The 21,810-nt window shown below is 39.2% G+C and overlaps 1 protein-coding gene across 1 annotated transcript in view; it reads right to left on the bottom strand.

Annotated features, from left to right (window-relative positions):
* Nucleotides 1-453: 453 nt before the first annotated feature.
* Nucleotides 454-21,810, bottom strand: part of LOC137634024 (dynactin subunit 4-like) — a 36,229-nt gene continuing 14,872 nt past the window's right edge. Inside the window, exons 4-9 of the mRNA XM_068366263.1 lie at nucleotides 20,024-20,247; nucleotides 18,904-19,006; nucleotides 16,846-17,029; nucleotides 13,249-13,406; nucleotides 6,238-6,433; nucleotides 454-1,283 (exon numbers count right to left, since the gene is read on the bottom strand). Of these exons, the coding sequence (XP_068222364.1) occupies nucleotides 1,088-1,283; nucleotides 6,238-6,433; nucleotides 13,249-13,406; nucleotides 16,846-17,029; nucleotides 18,904-19,006; nucleotides 20,024-20,247 (1,061 nt within the window). The 3' untranslated portion in view covers nucleotides 454-1,087. The remainder of the gene's footprint in view (nucleotides 1,284-6,237; nucleotides 6,434-13,248; nucleotides 13,407-16,845; nucleotides 17,030-18,903; nucleotides 19,007-20,023; nucleotides 20,248-21,810) is intronic.

Here is a 21,810-nt window from a genome sequence, read left to right as displayed (position 1 = left end):
AGGCAACACAGCAGGAAGCTATTAATTGGGAGACCCACCAAAGTACGAAGGGCTCGTTGGATAATGCACGTTAGGTCAAGCTTATAACGTCTATTAACACCTATCTCTTCAAAGTGACCAACCCCCCCATAACACATCCGAGCCATCGAGGTGAACCCAAATTGAACCTATGATCGCCAACCAAGATTCTAATCCAATTAGAATGGGAGAGATTACACGAATCTCAAAAGGCTTCCCACATTTCTAAGAACTTTAACCCTTTTACCCCCAAAGGACGTACTGGTACGTTTCACAAAAGCCACCCCTTTACCCCCATGGACGTACCGGTACGTCCTTGCAAAAAAATGCTATAAAAATTATTTTTTCCATATTTTTGATAATTTTTTTTTAGAAAGTTCCGGCATTTTCCAAGAGAATGAGACCAACCTGACCTCTCTATGACAAAAATTAAGGCTGTTAGAGCAATTTAAAAAATATATACTGCAAAATGTGCTGGGAAAAAAATAACCCCCTGGGGGTTAAGGGTTGGAAATTTCCAAATAGCCTGGGGGTAAAAAAGTTAATTACAATCTTATATAATCCTACTGAATTTCCAGCAGTCACCATAATTAACACAATCACCTACAAGTTAGGCCTGAATCTAAACTGGAATTAACGGTAATGTCTAAGTATCACAGAGTAATTTCTAAAGAAAATTAAATTAGAAATCACCACTTACAAATTTCACGTAGCGTATTCAGTCAAATCATTATGGAGTGAAGGAACAAGCAGACGACCTTCTAGATGCCATTAACGTGAAAAGCAACAATCTAAAAATGAGTTGCGTATGATAAGCGAAAAGATCGCACCACTGGGCCTCTGTTCCAGCAACTTGGAAAGACAGAAATAAACCGTGCAAATACACCGAGGTCGCTTCAGGCTAGAGTTATCATGATCGCACCTGAAAGCGCGAGATGCTTTTACTAAGGCTACAGTCGAAGTTGGGTGGCCTTCACTGGCCAGAGGATATATTGCCATTCCTATAGCGAATTAAATTAAATATAAATATACAGTAGACAATATCATCTAATTAATATACCACCCGTTATTACTCCTTCTCCACGGGACCAACGTCTACAATAACAGGCATGTTCAGGGTGACGGTGCGAGACTCGGTGGCCGTCGCCACGGTGTTGGTGTAGTCGTACCGCAGGATGAATCCCACGACTGCTCGGGCGGCGTCTGCCCTCGGAGTCACGAGGAGGTTCACGCCGACCTTGTTGGCTCTTCGCCATGCGACCACTCTGTGGGAGAAGAGATTGTGTTAGAAGTATTTTCTGAGTCAGGCTACACAAGAAGGAAATACATGTTTTAACCCTTTTACCCCCAAGCTATTTGGAACTTTCAAACCCTTAACCCCCAGAGGTTATTTTTTTTCAAGCACATTTTGTAGTATATATTTTTTAAATTGCTCTAACAGCCTTAATTTTCGTCATAGAAAGGTCAGGTTGGTTTCATTCTCTTGGAAAATGCCTGAAGTTTCTCAAAAAATTATATAAAATATGCAAAAAAAATGTAAATAGATGTTTTTTTGCAAGGAAGTACTGGTACGTCCATGGGGGTAAAGGGATGATTTTTGTGAAACGTACCAGTACGTCCTTTGGGGGGGTGAAAGGGTTAATTAATAGGAAAAGGGGGATGCACGCATTCCTGCGTTTTCTACGCTAGAGATGTTTTTTGGAGCGAGTGTCGAGAGCCGATCATACTAGGCCCCATTGAACAATGACTTTTCCTTAACCCTTTTACCCCCATGGACGTACCGGTACGTCCTTGCAAAAAAATGCTATAAATTTTTTTTCATATTTTTGATAATTTTTTTTTTTAAATTCAGGCATTTTCCAAGAGAATGAGACCAACCTGACCTCTCTATGACAAAAATTAAGGCTGTTAGAGCAATTTAAAAAAAAATATACTGCAAAATGTGTTGGGAAGAAAATAACCCCTTGGGGGTTAAGGGTTGGAAATTTCCAAAGAGCCTGGGGGTAAAAGGGTTAAGATTTAAATTTGATTTACCAAAGGGGAGAATTTGGCCAAGAAACAAATACATTGAAGACCCAAGTAATCATGGATTTACCATAACCTTTACAAGTACTTTAGAACAACGTACAGTGGACACCAATTTCTAGAGGCTGTCCGTGATTTGACCCAGCATGGCGCAAGGGTCATTCTGGCGTGTGGTGAAGTAAAGGCGGTGCAGAAGATGGCAGATTAGATCACATGACCCATTTGTACGAACAACATTAGGAACTTTCTCTTGCTCGAGAAATTGGGCCCACTGTTTTATCTTATTTCTCTTCCTCTTGTTTTGTTTTGAAGTTTTTAATGTTGTTGCTGTTCTTAAAATACTTTATCTTGATTATTTATTATATCTTGTTTATTTATTTCCTTATTTCCATTCCTCATTGGGTTATTTTTCCCTGTTGGAGCCCTTGGGTTTATAGCATCCTGCTTTTCCAACTAGGGTTATAGCTTGTCTTATATTATTATTATTATTATTATTATTATAATTATTATCATTACTAGCCAAGCTACAACCCTAGTTGGAAAAGCAAGATGCTATAAGCCCAAGGGCTCCAACAGGGAAAAATAGCCCAGTGAGGAAAGGAAATAAGGAAATAAATAAATGATGAGAATAAATTAACAATAAATCATTCTAAAAAACAGTAACGGAGTCAAAACAGATATGTCCTACATAAACTATTAACTATGTCAAAAACAGATATATCATATATAAATAATAAAAAGACTCATGTCAGCCTGGTCAACATAAAAACAGTCTTAATGGAAGATATCCATATACAGAAAAATTTCTAGAGTAATTTGTCTAAGTAGAAATTAATGTCTACTCATGGCTCCTTTTAGGTAAATTCAGATTGATAATGTCAGTAATTCATGTTGAGTTTCTGGACACTGTTTCGAGGAGTTTGATCTTTTAAAATGTCTTTTCGTCGACTGCTATGTAGCTTTACACGCCTCCCGTCCTGCAGACACTCAATAGTGCCAGCTTTACACTCCTCCCGTCCTGCAGACACTCAATAGTGCCAGCTTTACACTCCTGTCCTGCAGACACTCAATAGTGCCAGCTTTACACTCCTCCCGTCCTGCAGACACTCAATAGTGCCAGCTTTACACTCCTCCCGTCCTGCAGACACTCAATAGTGCCAGCTTTACACTCCTCCCGTCCTGCAGACACTCAATAGTGCCAGCTTTACACTCCTGTCCTGCAGACACTCAATAGTGCCAGCTTTACACTCCTCCCGTCCTGCAGACACTCAATAGTGCCAGCTTTACACTCCCGTCCTGCAGACACTCAAAAGTGCCCAAGAGGGAGGAATGGGATGTATGAGGAGACCTTTATTTCATAGTTCTAAATACAATTAATACATGTTAAGGTCGAAGGTCAAGGTCCAGAAATAACCTGCCACAGGGGAGGTCTGCGCTTAACTGAGTGCCCCTCTAGTTTCACCTGGAAATATTTGCAATTTGTTTCCCACCTTTAAAACCCTACTGTTATTTACGTATGCTGTTTCTATATATGTTTGCATATGGAGAGAGAGAGAGAGAGAGAGAGAGAGAGAGAGAGAGAATATTTTTGAGATATATTTCCCACCCTTAAAACCCTACTGTTTCTATATATGTTTGTATACGAAGGAAGAGAGAGAGAGAGAGAGAGAGAGAGAGAGAGAGAGAATATTTTTGAGATATATTTCCCACCCTTAAAACCCTACTGTTTCTATATATGTTTGTATACGAAGGAAGAGAGAGAGAGAGAGAGAGAGAGAGAGAGAGAGAGAGAGAATATTTTTGAGATATATTTCCCACCCTTAAAACCCTACTGTTTCTATATATGTTTGTATACGAAGGAAGAGAGAGAGAGAGAGAGAGAGAGAGAGAGAGAGTAAAGCTCTTTCACATAAAACCTGCAAGAGACCAAGGTATTCAATATGTAAACAAGACAGGTGATAAACTACTTTTTATTTACTGCTGTTAAATATCGTCAGACGTAAACTGCCTACAAGGGACATGTGCTCATCTATCATGGACGCAAGGATTGTTTACAAGTATTTTACACGTTCTGTATGAAAATAAAGTTCAGGGAATGGGGGTCCATGGAATCATAGTTATCTTATTCGACTCTATAGGATCCCTTTTTTTATCAAAGTATATAAGGTTGCAATTCCCAGACTGCTATTTTAGTTATGCATTATAGATAGACCAGCCAACACAAAACTGTTTATCATTATTTTTCACGGGACAATATCGATCGGCATATATTTGTGACTGGATATTTAGTATGTCGGCAACGAATAATACTCGGTCTCAAACGTTTTCTATATGTTAAACTGTTGTGCAATAGTACGCGATTCTAAGAGGGTATGTAAATATTTAGAAATAAAAGAAATTCTTGTTTTTAACCCTTTTACCCCCGGGCTATTTGGAAATTTCCAACCCTTAACCCCCAAGGGTTATTTTTTTTTCAAGTACATTTTGCGGTATATCTTTTTAAAATTGCTCTGACAGCCTTAATTTTCATCATAGAGAGGTCAGGTTGGTCTCACTCTCTTGGAAAATGCCTGAAGTTTCTAAAAAAAATTATCAAAAATATGCAAAAAAATTGTAAATAGCAGTTTTTTGCAAGGACGTACCAGTACGTCCATGGGAGTAAAGGGATGAGTTTTGTGAAACGTACCAGTACGTCCTTTGGGGGTAAAAGGGTTAACTACATAGAGCCCAATATTTTGATATCGTGAAGACAGAACAGGATTAGAAATGAAACTATATTGGATGACACTGGCATGTGTGGATGAGATCATGCTGAAGGGTAGATGGAGATGGTTTAGACATGCTCTTCACACTCCCCAAGACAGATTAGTTCAGCAAACATTTAACTTGGCTCGACAAGGCACTAGAAGAGTTGGAAGACCCAGGCCGACACGGCTGAGGACTATGACGCATGAAGTAGATGATGAACGGAGGAGTATCGATTTAAAAGCTCAAGATAGAGACGACTGGCGGAGTCTAACCGAGGTCCTTTGCGTCAGTAGGTGTAGGAGGTGATGGTAAGAAGTCTCAACTCCCCCAACAATTTCCGCCGTCTTTGTCTACTTATATTACTGTCCTGAAAATACCTACTCCTAGGTCCAGTGCATTCATAAAGTAACGAACATTCTACCCTCGAGAAGATCTGCTCCTGTTATTATTATTATTATTATTACTAGCCAAGCTACAACCCTAGTTGGAAAAGCAAGATGCTATAAGCTCAAGGGCTCCAATAGGGAAAAATAGCCCAGTGAGAAAAGGAAATAAGGAAATAAATAAATGACGAGAATAAATTAACAATATATCATTCTAAAAACAGTAACAACGTCAAAACAGATATGTCCTATATAAACTATTAACAACATAAAAAACAGATTTGTCATATATGTCAGCCTGGTCAACATAAAAACATTTGCTCCAACTTTGAACTTTTGAAGTTCTACTGATTCAACTACCCTAAGATTAGGAAGATCATTCCACAACTTGGTAACAGCTGGAACAAAACTTCTAGAATACTGTGTAGTATTGAGCCTCATGATGAAGAAGGCCTGGCTATTAGAATTAACCAAAGCGTTTTAAAGGACGAATTCACCTGTGTCTGCGACTAAATCAAGCGACTTCGTTTAAAATGTTTAATTTCAGTTGCATTTTATAATTCAATTTTCTTAATCTTTTATTTCAGTTTTCTTTTCCTCATATAGGACTCATTAACACGACTGCTATTTGGCCCATAATAATAATAATAATGATAATAATTTCTTGAAATGTATTGCTGTTTCTCTCATAGCCCTTAGACTTTATAATATCTTGCTGTCACAAATAACAGTTAACATTAAGAATATCCTGTAACATAGAAAAGTTAATAACATTAAGAACATCCTGTAACAAAAACCAGTTATAACAACGTCTTGTAAGAGATAACGGTTAATAACATTAAGAACATCCCGTAACAGATAACGGTTGATAACATTAAGAACATCCTGTAACAAAGAACGGTTAATAACATCAAGAACATCCTGTAACAAAACCCAGTTATAACAACATCTCGTAAGAGATAACAGTTAATAATATCAAGAACATCCTGTAAATAATAATGGTTAATAACATTAAGAACATCCTGTAACTAACAACGGTTAATAACACACACATCCGACTCACTGAGGATCATCCTTATAAGCGGAATTGGAGTCCTGGTCGTCGTACTCGGCCGTGTCGTCGCGAGCCGCCAAGACCAGCTGTCCCTGGGGCAAGGCCACTTCGGCCGAGAGGGACAAGTCCTCCTTCTCGCGCGGAATCTCCACCGCGCGGACCAGGCTGCTCGTGTTAAGGCTGGCGGTCTCCGCTAGCTCCTCCCCTGGAATTATTGACGAGGGTTAAGATCGCAACGCAGGGAAGGCTCGTGTATAGTGACGTTATTTATCGTATTGGAAATATCAGATATGTTATTGTTATTGTTATTATTATAAACCCTTGGGCTTATAGCGTCTTGCTTTTCCAACTAGGGTTGTAGCTTGGAGGAGGAGGAGGAGGAGGAGGAGGATAATAACAACAACAATAATAATAATAATAATAATAATAACAACAATAATAATAACAATAATAATAATAATAACAATAATAATATTAATAATAATAAAATCAATAATAATTAATAATAATAATGTTGTTATTATTATTACTACTACTGCTAAGCTACAACCCTAATTGGAAAACCAGCATATTATAAGCCCTCTAAGGGCTCCAACAGGGAAAAATAGCCCAGTGAGGAAAGGAAATAAGAAAATATACTATGAGAAATAATGAATAAATATATAATGAAAATCATTAAAAACATTGGAAATAAACAAACTATATACGAAAAGTAATCAATGAAAAATAGAAAACTTTCAAAATCAGTAATAATGTTTAAATAGATATTTTAAGTATAAACTATGAACAGTTAAAAAAAAAAAAAAAAAAAAAAAAAAAAAAAAACATTCGCTGCAAGTTTGAACATCGGAAGTTCCAACAATTCAACCGAGATTAGGAACATCATTTGACAATCTAGTTTAACCCTTTTACCCCCAAAGGACGTACTGGTACGTTTCACAAAACTCATCCCTTTACCCACATGGACTTACCCGTACGTCCTTGCAAAAAACTGCTATTTACAATTTTTTTTGCATATTTTTGATAATATTTTGAGAAACTTCAGGCATTTTCCAAGAGAATGAGACCAACCTGACCTCTCTGTGACAAAAATTAAGGTTGTTAGAGCAATTTAAAAAATATATACTGCAAAATGTGCTTGAAAAAAAATAACCCCTGGAGGTTAAGGGTTGGAAAGTTCAAATAGCTTGGGGGTAAAAGGGCTAAAAGGTTAAGAACAAATGTTCTAATATTAATAGGGTTTCATTCAGTCAAGGTTCTTAACGTACGCTGCGATCCATAGATTCGAAACCCTCACACAGGGCCTCAGACTCTTTACATACTTCAATTCCTTCCACACCCAAAACCTTGCTATTCCACACTCTATAAAGGCAGCTAAATTAGATTGTGAGGCCAGAAGAATGAGCAGGTTGTACTGATCCTAAAATCTTAGAGAGTCAGTGCTTCTCAAAGATAGTAAAAAGTCACACATTAAGTACGATATCCTTAACTTCTGAAGAAGTGAACTAAGTTTCAACTATTTTGGATCATTTTCCATCAGGTTTCAGATAAGTTCTTGCCATTTGCTTGCAAACTCAGTCACTAACTCGTCTCATTATAATACTACTGGTGTTTATCTAGGCGCTATAGTCCATTTATTTTAGTGATACATATTTGCACCGACTCGCAGCGGTGCCCTTTTAGCTCGAAAAAGTTTCCTGATCGCTGATTGGTTGGACGAGATAATTCTAACCAATCAGCGATCAGGAAACTTTACCGAGCTAAAAGGGCGCCGCCGCCAGTCGGTGCAAATATGCATCGCTAAAAGAAATGGATTATAGTATATTCAAAGTTAGTACGAGTCTACACGCTATGCAACTATCCCAGTTTCAAAGGTTTAACTGGGAAATCAGCTGAAATTTCCATCGATTCTCCAGCAAGACAAAAATATGAAGAGGAATACACAGAAATTGTCGATCAAAGTGAGGAAGTACTGCCTTTTCCATTATATACCTTAAGTAAAATCAGGAGTATAAAAAATAGAGTTGGAGCAAATGTTTTTATGTTGACCAGGCTGACATGAGTCTTTTTATAGTTTACATATGACACATCTGTTTTTGACGTTGATAATAGTTTATATAGGACATATCTGTTTTGACGCTGTGACTGTTTTTAGAATGATATATTGTTAATTTATTCTCATCATTTATTTACTGTATTTCCTTATTTCCTTTCCTCACTGGGCTATTTTTTCCTGTTGGAGCCCTTGGGCTTATAGCATCTTGCTTTTCCAACTATTTGACGTTGTTAATAGTTTATATAGGACATATCTGTTTTGACGCTGTTACTGTTTTTAGAATGATATATTGTTAATTTATTCTCATCATTTATTTATTTCCTTTCCTCACTGGGCTATTTTTCCCTATTGGAGCCCTTGGGCTTATAGCATCTTGCTTTTCCAACTAGGGTTGTAGCTTGGCTAGTAATAATAATAATAATAATTATGTCACAGACAGTATTTATTCCCATCATTTATTTATTTCCTTACTTCCTTTCCTCAGTGGGCTACTTTTCCCTATTGGAGCCCTTGGGCTTAAAGCCTCTTGCTTTTTCAACTAGGGTTGTAGCTTGGCTAGTAATAATAATAATAATAATTATGTCATGGACAGTTTCCACACAGCAACTCTCAAACTCCATCGTGGATAGATTCAAGGAATTGTCATCTCGGATTCAAACAAGACTGGAGATTCAGGCTCACATTTAACGCCTCTTCAACAGTCCTAGATTGTACAAGACAAATCGGTTAGCTAAGTCTTGGATGGCGGTTAAGTAGCCGACCTTGATCCAATCCTTCTCCCTAATCAAAAACATTCTCTATACTCTGGTTATGAAAGTTGATTAAATGGAGATATTATTTATAAGTAATTTAAGAGACTGTAATCGAGTTACTTTCCTTTAGATTCTGTAATAAGGTTTTTTCTAATCATACAGAAGAGAACTTTGCTAGTCAGTATTCTTAACGTATTTTCAGATTATCTACCTAGATTAAAGCGGTACGAGATGGGACAGTCAGAGAGTTATGACCCTAAAGAGAACAGGTACATACTTCTGTGGTAGGTTCGATCCACCGGCACAAAAATTAAAATCAATTTCACTCGTATTTTGGGACTTGCGTTGGATGGAGTTGACGCTGAACTAGTAACTCAAGAAGAGAACAGAACTCAAAATGATCAGTTGGTTTCTACTAATACCCATCTCTCCAGCTGTGGGTCAGATTTCTCCAAGCTCAGATGATACAACGAGGTCAACATTCCAAGAGGATTGCCAACATAAATCGAAAATCACAAATTTTAAGTAATTTGTATTTTTCCTAACAGTACTTACCTCGAACTACTTTCTTAGGAGTATCTGAGATCTCCTCCCAACCGACCAGAGTTTTGTGTAGTTTACCCTAGTCCCGTTTTCTATGAGGGGTAACCTCAGGTGGAGTGATACGCGCCCTGAGGCTAACCCCGGGTCAGAGAGCATGCTTGCTCAGGTCTCGATCTCCAGTAAGTTCTCTGGTCGCGTCGCGATAACATCTCGATGCTCTCTCCTTACCCAGTGCGACACTTTGTGTCCGCGATCCCCTTTTTGTCTCATGCGGTCCCCACGTGGACCCATTGTGTTCATTCTATACCCTTTCCTACCCTTCTCCTCTGTGTTCGTCGAGTAGGGGCAGCTCATGTTCTCCTACAGCCCCGTGTCCGGAGTGCGAGTCCTGGAACGAGGTGCAGTGGGTGCGCTTCGGCACCAAGAAGAAGAAGGCGTCCAAGAGGTTACATAGGAAGCCGGGCCTCTCCTCGCCGCTTACTTCTCCCGATGCCTCGTCGGATGGAGCTTCTCAGCCACCTTCCCTACATTTTCAACTAAAGTCCAGTAGAGGGTAAAGCATCTAAATTCTTCCCCGTTAGGGAAAGACTACATCCTGTCTTATGGGTCTTGGTTGCGGTTAAAGAAGGCTACCTGACACTACCGATCGCCAGTTTGCTTTTATCGAATAAACCAGTCCCGTGACTTGGTTAACTTTCCAATATTGCAACTAAAAACTGTGAAACTTAAAAGAGCTCTTAAACAAGTTTCTTGTCTCCAAAAGCTCAGATATCTAGATATCTTAGCTATCAAAAATTTTAGACTGTTCACATAGTTCTCCATGGAAACACACTCAACAGTTCTGGGAGCAATCAAACAGAACTGGATGTTTTCGACAAACCTCTCGGATACATATTTCCGCATGCCAATTTTTCTACATTCAAGGAAATACCTTTGGTCAGTAGGTGAAAGATGTATCTCGTCAGAATGATGACCCCTTTCACTAATAGGATAAAGTTATTGGGAATACGAGTGCTATGATTGATTAATTTCAAGCAATTCAATAAAGAGAATTAAAGATTTGTTATTAAGGTTGCTTGATCGGCTGTCGAGTCTAGTCAGAGTCATTTCCACCTATCTCATTCGTAAGATATTATATTTGGGAATGATAATCGCAACAGTTCCTTTTCAGGTTTTTCCTTCGAAGAAGAGGATTCAGGTCCTTCCTTCCTTTTTGCTACGATGATTCAAGACACGTCACTGTGAATGTTGGGGAAGCTCCTAGGAACCACGTCTTTCTCGGACATCTGAAAATAAGGGTCTTTTAATTTCATCTCATTGCATTCGGACAAGGCGATAGATTTAGATGTTGTTTCTATGCCACCAATGGTAGATTAACTTCTCCGATTTAGTTGGTCACACGATCACAGTAGCAGCGAGTCTTTGGAGTTAGAAATGCCAAAACTATACCTGTTCACAGATGCATCACAGGATGTGTGGGGAGCAACTCTCATCCATTTACTTCTCTTGGGGAAATGGACCGGCAGAGACATAAACACAAATAAATTGTCTGGAGTTACTTGCAATACGAAGACTCCTTAAAACCAGGAAAATCTAGTAGTAAGAACAACTGTGTCGGTGTTTTCGGACGATGCAACAGCCCTAGCCTAAATCAGGAACCAAAGGGGGAGTACAAAATTAGCTACCCTGTATCAGATAGCAGACGAGTTATCACAGCCAGGCCTGAGAGGAGCCACTTTGATTCCGCAGTTCCTTCAGGGGAATTGAAAAAGACTAATATTTTACCAAACGAATGGTCTCTGCATCCCTTAATTTGTCAGGAGAATAAGAAGTGTCGGGCTTGCACAAACAGACTAGTTTGCCACATCACTGAACGAAAAGACAGAAGTCTTTCGACGGATCTTTATGTATTCCCACCATTTCCAATGATTCAGTGGGAGCTAAAACACTTCCAGGCGATCCTTGAACAGCAGAATGACGCTTATAGCCCTTTTCTGACCACAGGGAGAATGGTTCACAGATCTGTAGACCCCTTTTACTGTACGGAATATATTGAAACAGCCACAGCAAAGGAGGCAACTCCCTACACTCCTCGCAGTCATGCTCCCTTGCAAAAACCACATGATGGGGTCCACTTCCGGTCTGCTCGTATACCTGCCACAATGGCAGCCTTCCTTAACCCTTTTTCCCCCAAGGTAAGGTTAAATTTCGAGCATGTTTTGCTCTATATTTTTTTTAAATTGCTCTAACAGCCTTAAATTTTGTCATAGAGAGGTCAGGTTGGTCTCATTCTCTTGGAAAATGCCTGAAGTTTCTCAGAGAGTTATCAAAAACATGCAAAAACATATAAATAACAGTGTTTTGCGAGAACGTACCGGTACGTCCTTTGGGGGCGAAAGAGATAACAGGACAAAGCAGCATGTCTGATTATTGGGGGGAAATATTGCAGGTCACAATCACTCTAAAAAGAGAGAATGAAAAAAAGTCAAAAGACGCTATAGAATAAGTGTGTATGTAGCTACAGCCTTATTATTATTATTATTACTTGCTAAGCTACAACCCTAGTTGGAAAAGCAAGATGCTATAAGCTCAGGGGCTCCAACAGGGAAAATAGCTCAGTGAGGAAAGGGAACAAGGTAAATTAAAATATTTTAAGAAGAGTAACAATACAAAAATAAATATCACTTTATAAACTATAAAAACTTTAACAAAACAAGAGGAAGAGAAATAAGATATAGGACAGAACAGTGTGCCCGAGTGTACCCTCAAGCAAGAGAACTCTAACCAAGGATGTTGGAAGACCATGGTACAGAAGCTATGGCACTACCCAGGATTAGAGAACAATGATTTGATTTTTGAGTGTCCTTCTCCTAGAAGAGCTGCTTACCATAGTTAAAGAGTTGAAGTGAGGCTTGCTCTGCCTATTAAACAACTAGTTTACCTTGTTAAAATTCCTAAAGGCCATTTTAGCTTTGCAGACGTCATACTCCTACCAAAGGGGGATTGTTTGTATGTCGTGTAGGAACTAAACTCTTTCTCTTTCTCTCTCTCTCTTGATCCAATGACTGATCAATTTGAAGTCTTCTGGCACCCTGACATCGAAGGTCATTGACGTCGAGACTTTCAATCCAATGACTCGCGTCTTACATAGATCTATAGAACGTTTATTCCGTTTTTATTATTGTAATTTCCAGTTCCTTTCTATAATCATTCATTTGTCCCTTGAGCTACAAAACGTTAACCCTTTTACCCCCAAAGGACGTACTGGTACGTTTCACAAAACTCATCCCTTTACCCCCATGGACGTACCGGTACGTCCTTGCAAAAAAATGCTATAAAAATTTTTTTTTCATATTTTTGATAATTTTTTTTTTTAGAAAATTCAGGCATTTTCCAAGAGAATGAGACCAACCTAACCTCTCTATGACAAAAATTAAGCCTGTTAGAGCAATTTAAAAAATATATACTTCAAAATGTTCTGGGGGAAAAAATAACCCCTTGAGGGTTAAGGGTTGGAAATTTCCAAAGAGCTTGGGGGTAAAAGGGTTAACATAAGTTGGTCGACACATTGTCCCTAGTTTATTACTGACGGGGTCACGGTTAAGAAGAAAGTTATTTAGTTAATTTAATACTAGTTTACAATTCTCCTTCAGCCATCTCGCATCTTACCTTTCTGCTGGGCCGCGAGATAGGCCTCCGGAACGAAGGGCAGGAGGGTGACCGTCATGTCGTGGGGCGTGGGATTGCACAGCGAGATCTGGACATTTGTCTCCTTCTCGCTCTTCAGTTCCACTTGCCGAACCATCCGGACTTCAGGCACGTGGTAGCTGAAATGGAAATCGTCAGGGTAATATATGCGTGGTGGTGAAAATGAAATAATATTATAACCCCTCTGAATTGCATATAAGTCTGTAGCCCTGTGAATTTTTAAGCAGAGTATTATTATTATTACTAGCCAAGCTACAACCCTAGTTGGAAAAGCAAGATGCTATAAGCCCAAGGGCTCCAACAGGGAAAAATAGCCCAGTGAGGAAAGGAAATAAGGAAATAAATACATACATACATACATATACCAAGGCACTTCCCCCAATTTTGGGGGGTAGCCGACATCAACAAAGAAACAAAAACAAAAAGGGGACCTCTACTCGCTACGTTCCTCCCAGCCTAACAAGGGACTCAACCGAGTTCAGCTGGTACTGCTAGGGTGCCACAGCCCACCCTCCCACATTATCCACCACAGATGAAGCTTCATAACGCTGAATCCCCCACTGCTGCTACCTTCGCGGTCATCTAAGGCATCGGAGGAAGCAGCAGGAAATAAATAAACGATGAAAATAAATTAACAATAAATCATTCTAAAAACAGTAACAATGTCAAAAGAGATATGTCCTATATAAACCATAAAAAGACTCATGTCAGCCTGGTCAACATAAAAACATTTGCTCCAACTTTGAACTTTTGAAGTTCTACCGATTCAACTACCCGATTAGGAAGATCTTTCCACAACTTGGTAGATCTAGCTAGGTTAAATTAAAGCAGGCAACAGTAGTATTAATAATAGCTAAGCTACAACCCTAGATGGAACGGCAGGATGCAAAAAGTCCAAGCTACAATAGGGAAAAATAGCCTAGTAAGGATAGGAAACAAAGAAATAAACTATAGGAGAAGTAATGAATAATTTAAATATTTTAAGAACAGACACATAAAAAAATATCTTTCATATATAAACTTTAAAAACTTCCAAAAGGATGAAGAGAAATAAGATAAAATAGTGTACTCTCAAGCAAGAAAACTCTAACCCAAGACAGTGGAAGAAGATCATGGTACGAGAGAGAGAGAAAGAGAGAGAGAGAGAGAGAGAGAGAGAGAGAATTTCTTTATTGAAAAACCATTACTTAACAGCACCTCCTCCTTTCGCCACACTTAGCAAAGGTCTTATTGATTTAAGTATGGCCTGAAATACAATCATGGTAATAAACGTCAATAACGACAACTTGAGAGATCTATGGAAAGAATAACGATGGGAATAACACTGAGACAGAAAGAGAGCAAACTAAAGTAGAGGATATTCTAACAACATAAAAGAAAAAATGAAATGCACATGAGCAAGACATATAATGAGAACGACAGTCAATAGATGGACGATAACCCTTTTACCCCCAAAGGACGTACTGGTATGTTTCACAAAACTCATCCCTTTACCCCCCTGGACGTATTGGTACGTCCTTGCAAAATACTGCTATTTACATTTTTTTTTGCACAATTTTGATAATTTCTTGAGAAACTTCAGGCATTTTCCAAGAGAATGGGACCAACCTGACCTCTCTATGACAAAAATTAAGGCTGTTAGAGCAATTTAAAAAAAAATATACTGCAAAATGTGCTTGAAATAAAAAATAACTCCAGGGGGTTAAGGGTTGAAAAGTTCCAAATAGCCTGGGGGTAAAAGGGTTAACATACATATATGTGCTGGGGCCTCTGGTGTCATCCACTGTCCAAGCTAAACTGTTAGAAAACCCCTTTAGTTTCACTATGAATTAAAAGTTAGATGAGTTTGGACAGCAAGATGGAAGACATATTATAACAGAAGTAAAGCAGAAGGATTTTCCGCTTATAAAGTAACTTATAGGTTCCATATACACATACTATACACAAGTAACTCCTTCTAACCAGCTTTCATACATAAACATATACTTATGTTACTAAACTTTTATTTGAAATACAGAACTGAATCTATTTACATGTAATGACTGACATAGACAAGGAGTCTTATTTTTCTCTTAACTTCACTCCGTACTTGAACTTCAATGTATTTCATTCAAAATCTAATGGATTTGTCCTTGGGTCATACCACACATGTCCACCAAGTTTTTGGTAATGTTCATAAAAAAACAAAATCATTACAAGAGGAAGGCCAAGGTTTGGGTGGATGGATGGAGTAAAGGAAGCTCTGGGTGATAGGAGGATAGATGTGAGAGAGGTAAGAGAGCGTGCTGGAAATAGGAATGAATGGCGAGCGATTGTGACGCAGTTCCGGTAGGCCCTGCTGCTTCCTCCGATGCCTTAGATGACCGCGGAGGTAGCAGCAGTAGGGGATTCAGCATTATGAAGCTTCATCTGTGGTGGATAACGGGGGAGGGTGGGCTGTGGCACCCTAGCAGTACCAGCTGAACTCGGTCGAGTCCCTTGTCAGGCTGGGAGGAACGTAGAGAGTAGAGGTCCCCCTTTTTGTTTTTGTTTCATTTGTTGATGTCGGCTACTCCCCAAAATTGGGGGAAGTGCCTTGGTATATGTATGTATGTATGACTGCCGCGTACTTGTATTTTGATGTAATTTATCCAAAATGTTACAGTATAAAACAAACAAACTGCCGTGAATACGCGTCCTTCGCAAAACCTTGAATTTGGCAAAGGCAACATGGAATGTGGGTATGGAGGAGAATGCTGAAAATAAGTTGGAGAGACCACATGACAAATGATGTATTAAGAATAGTTGGAGAAGAGAGAATGTTATAGGAGGTAAATTTGAAGAACAGAGACCCAGAGGACGGAAAAAGAAGTCAACGCTACATGACCTTAAGGGAGCGAGAAAGAACCGAGAGCTAAAAGAGGTGGCCATTCATAGAGAATTGAGGGGGACTAATCCATGAATGAACCTGCCTTAGGGAATAACACTACAGTAGTAGTAGTAGTAGTATAAGTAGTAGTAGGGCGACTAATCCATGAATGGACCTGCCTTAGGGAATAACATTACAGGGGTAGTTTGTAGCACTACGGCCAAGCGTCCTAATTTGCATATTATCGCTCCGACTGTTATCTTGTATAGAATAAAAAAGTTTGGAAATGGTCTACGGATCTTAAATATGTAGTGTAAGGGGGGGTCTGGGGGGGGGCGCAGCCCCCTGGGTAAGGACACGGCTTTTAGCATAGGTTAAGTGGGTTTTTCAAGTTAGCTTCTCCTGTCGTACTCGTAGGTAAGGAAACTGTTGTGTAAGGGGGGGGGGGGGAGGCCCCCCTGGGTAAGGCTATGGCTTTTAGCATAGGTTAAGTGGGTTTTTTAAGTTAGCTTCTCACGCCAAAATCGTTTTTAGAACGACGGCCACAGTTCAGAATACAGTATTCCCGTTTTCTACGGGATCTGGCCGTCACCCTACAAAGGCTCCCACTACAGTAGAAGTAGTAGTAGTATAAGTAGTAGTAGTAGTATAAGCAGTAGTAGTAGTATAAGTAGTAGTAGTAGTATCAAGGAATGCAAGAATCTACTCACAAAGCGCCTAGCTGGATCTTAAACTTGATCGAAGAAGGGTTGTACTCCGGCTTCGAGAGGTTGTGCTCGCAGTAGCGGCAACGCAGGGAACGCTTCACAAGTATGTGCTTGTGGAGCGGATACAGGCAGTCGGTCTCCTCCGGCTGCCACTCAGGAGACGCCATGCGCTGGTCCATCGTCGTCACTGGAAACGAGACTCGGTGAATCACAAAGAGTGAATACAGAAGGTCCTTAACTTACAAACATTCAGATATAAACAAATCGAACGGAAACCATAAATTTCAGATACTGTATTGTATTGTATCAAAAATTCATATACTGTAATACGATAATGAAAGGCTATAATAAAACAATACAGTATTATATAACTTAACCGTTTTACCCCCAGGCTATTTGGAACTTTCCAACCCTTAACCCCCAGGCAGTTTTTTTTTTTTTCAAGCACATTTTGCAATATGGAGTTTTTATGATAAAACAAAGTTTTATGAATACTTACCTGGCAGTTTATATATATATAGCTGAGATATCAGGAATATATATATATATATATATATATATATATATATATATATATATATATATATAACTGCCAGGTAAGAACTATTCATAAAAATGGAGTTTTTATGATAAAACAAAGTTTTATGAATACTTATCTGGCAGTTATATATATATTCCTGATATCTCAGCTATATATATACAACTGCCAGGTAAGTACTATTCATAAAAATATATTTTTTAAATTGCTCTAACAGCCTTAATTTTCATCATAGAGAGGTCAGGTTGGTCTCATTCTTTTGGAAAATGCCTGAAGTTTCTCATAAAGTTATCAAAAATATGCAAAAATAAATTAAAATAGCAGTTTTTTGCAAGAATGTACCGGTACGTCCATGGGGGTAAAGGGAGGAGTTTTGTAGGACGTACCAGTACGTCCATGGGGGTAAAGGGAGGAGTTTTGTAGGACGTACCAGTACGTCCTTTAGGGGTAAAAGGGTTAAGAGGCGCACAAGGGATGAAGATGCATGCGAATCCTATGGCTCTTTGCCATATTTCCGTCCGGCAACCCCAGGGCAGGACGCCACGCACAATCTGGGTTTCCTCCATCGCAAAAACACACCTCTTTATAATCTTAACAGAAATTTCTGCTGTGATCAAATCTTACTATTAACCCTTTCACCCCCAAAGGACGTACTGGTACGTTTCACAAAACTCATCCCTTTACCCCCATGGACGTACCGGTACGTCCTTGCAATAAAATGCTATTAAAATTTTTTTTTTCACATTTTTGATAATTTTTTGAAAAAATTCAGGCATTTTCCAAGAGAATGAGACCAACCTGACCTTTCTATGACGAAAATTAAGGCTGTTAAAGCAATTTAAAAAAAATATACTGCAAAATGTGCTGGGGAAAAAATAACCCCTTGGGGGTTAAGGGTTGGAAATTTCCAAATACCCCGAGGGTAAAAGGGTTAAAAATGAGGTTTTCTATGTGTGCTGGAACAAATTTTGTTTATTCCTGGCTTCTAACTCCTGTCTACACTCACTGATTTCCCTTGCTCTTAAAGCCGTTGGCTTTTTCAACTAGGGTTGTAGCTTGGCTGATATTATTATTATTACAAGCTAAACTACAACCCTAGTTGGAAAAGCAGGATGCTATAGCCCAGAGGCTCTTAATAAGGAAAAGTAGCCCAGTGAGAAAAAGAAAAAATTAAATAAACTACAACAGAAGGAATGAACAATTAAAAGAAAATATTTTAAGATAATAATAAAAACAATAATTGTTAAAAATAATAAAATCTAAATACCAAAAAGAAAAATTAAAAGAAAATATTTTAAGATAATAATAAAAACAATAATTGTTAAAAATAATAAAATCTAAATGCCAAAAAGACATTAAAATCTTCAACTGACTAAAGGCTACATGGCGGAACTCACACCGAGCCATGGACGCACGGCTATACTAGGTCCCATCCCTGTAACTATTAATAGTGGAGTTTAAGACAAAGGATAATGTGAGAAGCCAGGTCACCGAGGCAAACACGAGCCTGTTCTTCGACTGACCTTTCGAGAGGTCGACTTCCTCCGTGAATATGTTGTCAGGAAGTCCGTCCACCTCTTCTTCGGCGACGCAGGGCGCTAGCTCAGAGATCAGACCAGGATCGCCCTAGAATAAAAAAAGAGAGAAATTTAAGGGATGTTTTTGGTGTTCGACAAAAAAAACTTAAAATCTACTCTTGAACATTCAATATATGTATCTAGACAAAATAAACTACTTTACACTTATGTAATTTAAGAGACTTGAGTGATAAGTAAACAAGTTTGTTAAGTAGAAGAGACCGTTTGATAATATCTGTAAGTGACATGTAGTGTATATGAGCTTAAGTTGATACTAGATTGATAATTGCATTTCTGAGGTTGAATAAGATTCGCTTTAAAATAGCCATTCTACGACACGGGAGAGAGAGAGAGAGAGAGAGAGAGAGAGAGAGAGAGAGAGAGAGAGAGAGAGAGAGACCCACCTTGGACGTCAGGGAAGAAAAGGACGGAGAGAGAGAGAGAGAGAGAGAGAGAGAGAGAGAGAGAGAGAGAGAGAGAGAGAGAGAGAGAGAGAGAGAGACCCACCTTGGACGTCAGGGAAGAAAAGGACGAGAGAGAGAGAGAGAGAGAGAGAGAGAGAGAGAGAGAGAGAGACCCACCTTGGACGTCAGGGAAGAAAAGGACGAGAGAGAGAGAGAGAGAGAGAGAGAGAGAGAGAGAGAGAGAGAGAGAGAGAGAGAGAGACCCACCTTGGACGTCAGGGAAGAAAAGGACGAGAGAGAGAGAGAGAGAGAGAGAGAGAGACCCACCTTCGACGTCAGGGAAGTAAAGGACGAGAGAGAGAGAGAGAGAGAGAGAGAGAGAGAGAGAGAGAGAGAGACCCACCTTCGACGACAGGGAAGAAAAGGACGAGAGAGAGAGAGAGAGAGAGAGAGAGAGAGAGAGAGAGAGACCCACCTTCGACAACAGGGAAGAAAAGGACGAGAGAGAGAGAGAGAGAGAGAGAGAGAGAAGAGAGAGAGAGAGAGAGAGAGAGAGAGAGAGAGAGAGAGAGACCCACCTTCGACGACAGGGAAGAAAAGGACGAGAGAGAGAGAGAGCGAGAGAGAGAGAGAGAGAGAGAGAGAGAGAGAGAGAGACCCACCTTCGACGTCAGGGAAGTAAAGGACGAGAGAGACTTCCGCCCGATCATGGACGTGGAGGAGAGGCTGAACTTCTCCGAGAGACTCAAGTACGAAGACTTGCGGAAGGAGGACCTCTTCCGCTCTCTCTCCACCTTCTCGCGCTGGGCGACCGAGCGGTAGTGCTCGAGGAGGCTCTGAAGGTACTTGTAGTGGACGTTGTCCTGCTCGGCCCAGCCGCCAGTCGCTGCAAGATACGGCATGGTGTTAAAAATGCGGAGGAAAATTGTCTATAATCAGTTTAAATAGCTACACATGCCTGTCATTAGTAGTATTATTATTATTATTACTAGCTAAGCTACAACCCTAGTTGGAAAAGCAAGATGCTATAAGCCCAGGGGCTCCAACAGGGAAAAATAGCCCAGTGAGGAAAGGAAATAAGGAAATGAATAAATGAAGAGAACAAATTAAACATTGACACCTACTAGGAAGGAGCTTCTAACAGCACAAATGTACTAACTGCTAGTAATTAACTATTATAAACTAACTGTATCCAATACAGTACTGTAAGAAGGTCATAAACTAACTGTATCCTATACAGTGCTGTAAGAAGGTCATAAACTAACTGTATCCTATACAGTACTGTAAGAAGGTCATAAACTAACTGTATCCTATACAGTACTGTAAGAAGGTCATAAACTAACTGTATCCTACACAGTGCTGTAAGAAGGTCATAAACTAACTGTATCCTATACAGTGCTGTAAGAAGGTCATAAACTAACAGTATCCGATACAGTACTGGAAGAAGGTCATAAACTTACAAATCCAAATGAAATATAAACCTCCAATATCGTACAAGAAATTCATAACGAAATACAGCAATAAAACTATACTATATAAATAAGATGACATTTGCAATATGAAACCAGACTCTTTGTTGAATCTTGCAGCTGAAAATCATAGGCAAGTGGGTTAGGTGAAGCCTTGAATTGAATATAAAATTTAGATCTTAAGCCAAGTACTGGGGGCATCAAAGACCATTTTCAGCGCTGTGATGCAAATTAATCGACCCTAACTATACTCTTATATTTGGTATAATTTCAACTTCTAGAATCAATCGCACAACTTTCATACAATGATATATGAATGCAAAATAGAGAGGGTTTAAAACGATTAAAATAATAATTTAACCCTTTTACCCCCAGGCTATTTGGAAATTTCCAACCCTTAACCCCAAAGGGGTTATTTTTCTTCAAGCACATTTTGCAGTATATTTTTTCAAATTGCTCTAACAGCCTTAATTTTTGTCATAGAGAGGTCAGGTTGGTCTCATTCTTTTGGAAAATGCCTGAATTTTCTCAAAATTTTTTCAAAAATATGCCAAAAAAATTCTAAAAAGCATTTTTTTTTGCAAGGACGTACCGATACGTCTATGGGAGTAAAGGGATGAGTTTTGTGAAACGTACCAGTACGTCATTTGGGGGTAAAAGGGTTAATAAAATTATCTAAATTTTCCCCCAATATATCTAAAAGTTTGTATTGGAGAAACTGAGTCCTCTGAAGATTGAAAACAGGACAATCAACTAAAATATGTTTGATATCTACTGTCACTTGACAGGCGAGTTAGGCGAAGGTTACCCTACGCCAAAATTGAAAAGAATTTGAATGACAAAAAGCTTCCTAGAACCTACAACGTTTGCAAGTTGCGGACTTTCCATTAACCCTTTTACCCCCAAAGGACGTACTGGTACGTTTCACAAAACTCATCCCTTTACCCATATGGACGTACCGGTACGTCCTTGCAAAAAAC

This window comes from Palaemon carinicauda, chromosome 43 (genome assembly GCF_036898095.1).
Source record: "Palaemon carinicauda isolate YSFRI2023 chromosome 43, ASM3689809v2, whole genome shotgun sequence".
Classification (NCBI taxonomy): Eukaryota; Metazoa; Arthropoda; class Malacostraca; order Decapoda; family Palaemonidae; genus Palaemon; species Palaemon carinicauda.
The sequence above is the reverse complement of the archived record's forward strand: the minus strand, read 5'-3'. Positions and strand labels throughout refer to the sequence as shown.